The sequence below is a fragment of the Geospiza fortis genome, unplaced genomic scaffold, assembly GCF_000277835.1.
Source record: "Geospiza fortis unplaced genomic scaffold, GeoFor_1.0 scaffold162, whole genome shotgun sequence".
Classification (NCBI taxonomy): Eukaryota; Metazoa; Chordata; class Aves; order Passeriformes; family Thraupidae; genus Geospiza; species Geospiza fortis.
Genome location: NW_005054316.1, coordinates 1,482,492 through 1,484,608, shown reverse-complemented (window position 1 = coordinate 1,484,608; position 2,117 = coordinate 1,482,492). Strand labels below are relative to the sequence as shown.

Genomic DNA, 2,117 nt, shown 5'->3' with positions numbered 1-2,117 from the left:
AGCCCGGCCTCTCCGCCGCACTCCACGGGAGGGAAGGAGAGAGGGAGGGATGGCCGGCGGGGAAGGAGCGGGCAGCGGCGTGCCGGAGTGCCGGGAGCACCTCTTCAAGGTGCTGGTGATCGGGGAGCTGGGCGTGGGCAAAACCAGCATTATCAAGCGCTACGTCCACCAGCTCTTCTCCCAGCACTACCGGGCCACCATCGGCGTGGATTTCGCGCTCAAAGTCATCAACTGGGACAGTAAGACCCTGGTGCGGCTGCAGCTCTGGGATATCGCAGGTACGGGACGGGCGGGCTGCTCCCCGCAGGGTGCGCCGGGCAGCGCTGGGAGCCTGGCTGTCGGGGGCCTGGCACACGGCCTCTGGAGAAAAGTGTGTTTTGGCTGGGAAATGTCTCTTCTTGTTTATTTTTTGTCTTACCCCTGTTATAGGCAACCTATCATTCTTGCCTTTGAGGTGTAAGTAGAAGGAGGTCTTGACGTGGGAGTGAAGTTTTTCACTTTTTACGGGCTTTGCCCTCTCCTGTTAGCAGACTTCGTGGGGCTCTTGGCTTGGCCAAGGGTTTTACAGCAGTCCTCGAACAGCTGCTTTACTCTCGCTGCTGGCTCCATGGCTCCCGGAGTGTCCCTGCTCATACTGCTCTGCCTGACCTGCTTGTCTGGGTGGTGGTGGCCTTGGTTATGGCTGCTGCTGAAATAAATTCAGGGTTATGGCTCTGTAATGCATCTAATGTGCCATGCTTTACGGGTTAAAGGTAACTCAAACAGCTAAAATTGTCCTCAAAGGAAGAATGTTTAAACTTTGCATGCTTGGAGTCACCTGGTTAATTTAAAAGTAGTTTTCATCCCTGCTGCATTGAGTGAGGGAGTGGAACTTCTGTTATGCTTAGTTCTATATTCAAATCACAAATTTGCGAATTGGAAACATACTTTGAGCACATGGAAGCAGAAAAGTCCTGTCTACTTGTCCAAACCATGCATTACTCCTTTCCTGTATATGATTCAAACCTGTTCTTCAGCATCTCTTGTTTCCAAGACTCCAACTGTATACCTACCATGGTTAACTTTGCTTATGCTGTGGAGTCAAATGCCACAGAACAATCTCTGTTTTGCCGTGGTCTCATAAGAAGTCTGTCCCTCACCTCTGTAATCACTTTGGCTGGTATTGCATTTCTAGTTTTGTGTGCAATCCACGTGTTACCCTGCCACTCTCCTCATCCCTGTCTACCACCCTCGGAATATCTCCTTGGATCTGACAAAGCAGACTTTATTTTAAATACTACTGTTTAAACTTACACTGCTGGAAGACACAAGGGAAAAAAGCTGGTAATTACTGTTTCCATGAACTTTATTCCTATCAGTGGAAGCTCAGAAATGAGGAAGTGTGACATGTGGCTGCTGTAACCCTGTGACAGACCAGCTGTACCTCAGCTCCTGGCCTTTTTGCTCTAAAACACTTCAAATATGATTCCTCAAACTGAAGAGCCTTCGTACTGCCATATGCTGAAATATACCATGGATCTTTCTGTTGCTGGCCTGCAGGGCAAATGAAAATATTTTCTAATTGCTGTTTTGAAGAGCAAGTAAGATGTTGGCAAGCTTTCTCTTCTGATGTGTTCCTCTTGTGAATCAGTTTTAACTTTCTGTGACTCAATTATCAGTATATAGCACAAGCTACTGCAGTCCTCTGGGTATATTTAGTGAGCCTGGGGTTCCAAAGATTGAAGAGGGGAGGCAGTTGGCATCCTGGGGTTTGGCAGGCTGCCATCCTTGTGTTTGACTTCTCAGCCCTTCCTTGCTCAGACTTGGGTAGGCTGTGTGCTTTGCCAAAGCAATCCGTTTCGACAGGATAGGCAGAAACTTAGCTTTAACTTGTCACAAAGTTTGGACAGAACCTATTTACAGCTAGGGAAGTTCTATCAATACATCCATGCAATAATGTCATGATCCAGAAGACAGTATTTTTCATTCTTGATTATTGCCCTTGGAATATTTTTGACACAGATAGCCGGAGACTAAGTTAAGAGCTGCTGATAAATCCCTGGAAGCTTGTGGTAAATTGGTTGAAGAATTAAATTGATTGAATAATTAAAACTTTTCCTGTAACTGAAATATTTTTT

General features: G+C 46.8%; 1 protein-coding gene across 1 annotated transcript in view; it reads left to right on the top strand.

Annotated features, from left to right (window-relative positions):
* Positions 1-6: 6 nt before the first annotated feature.
* Positions 7-2,117, top strand: part of RAB32 (RAB32, member RAS oncogene family) — a 19,614-nt gene continuing 17,503 nt past the window's right edge. The window contains exon 1 of the mRNA XM_005420066.2: positions 7-278. Within this exon, the coding sequence (XP_005420123.1) occupies positions 50-278 (229 nt within the window). The 5' untranslated portion in view covers positions 7-49. The remainder of the gene's footprint in view (positions 279-2,117) is intronic.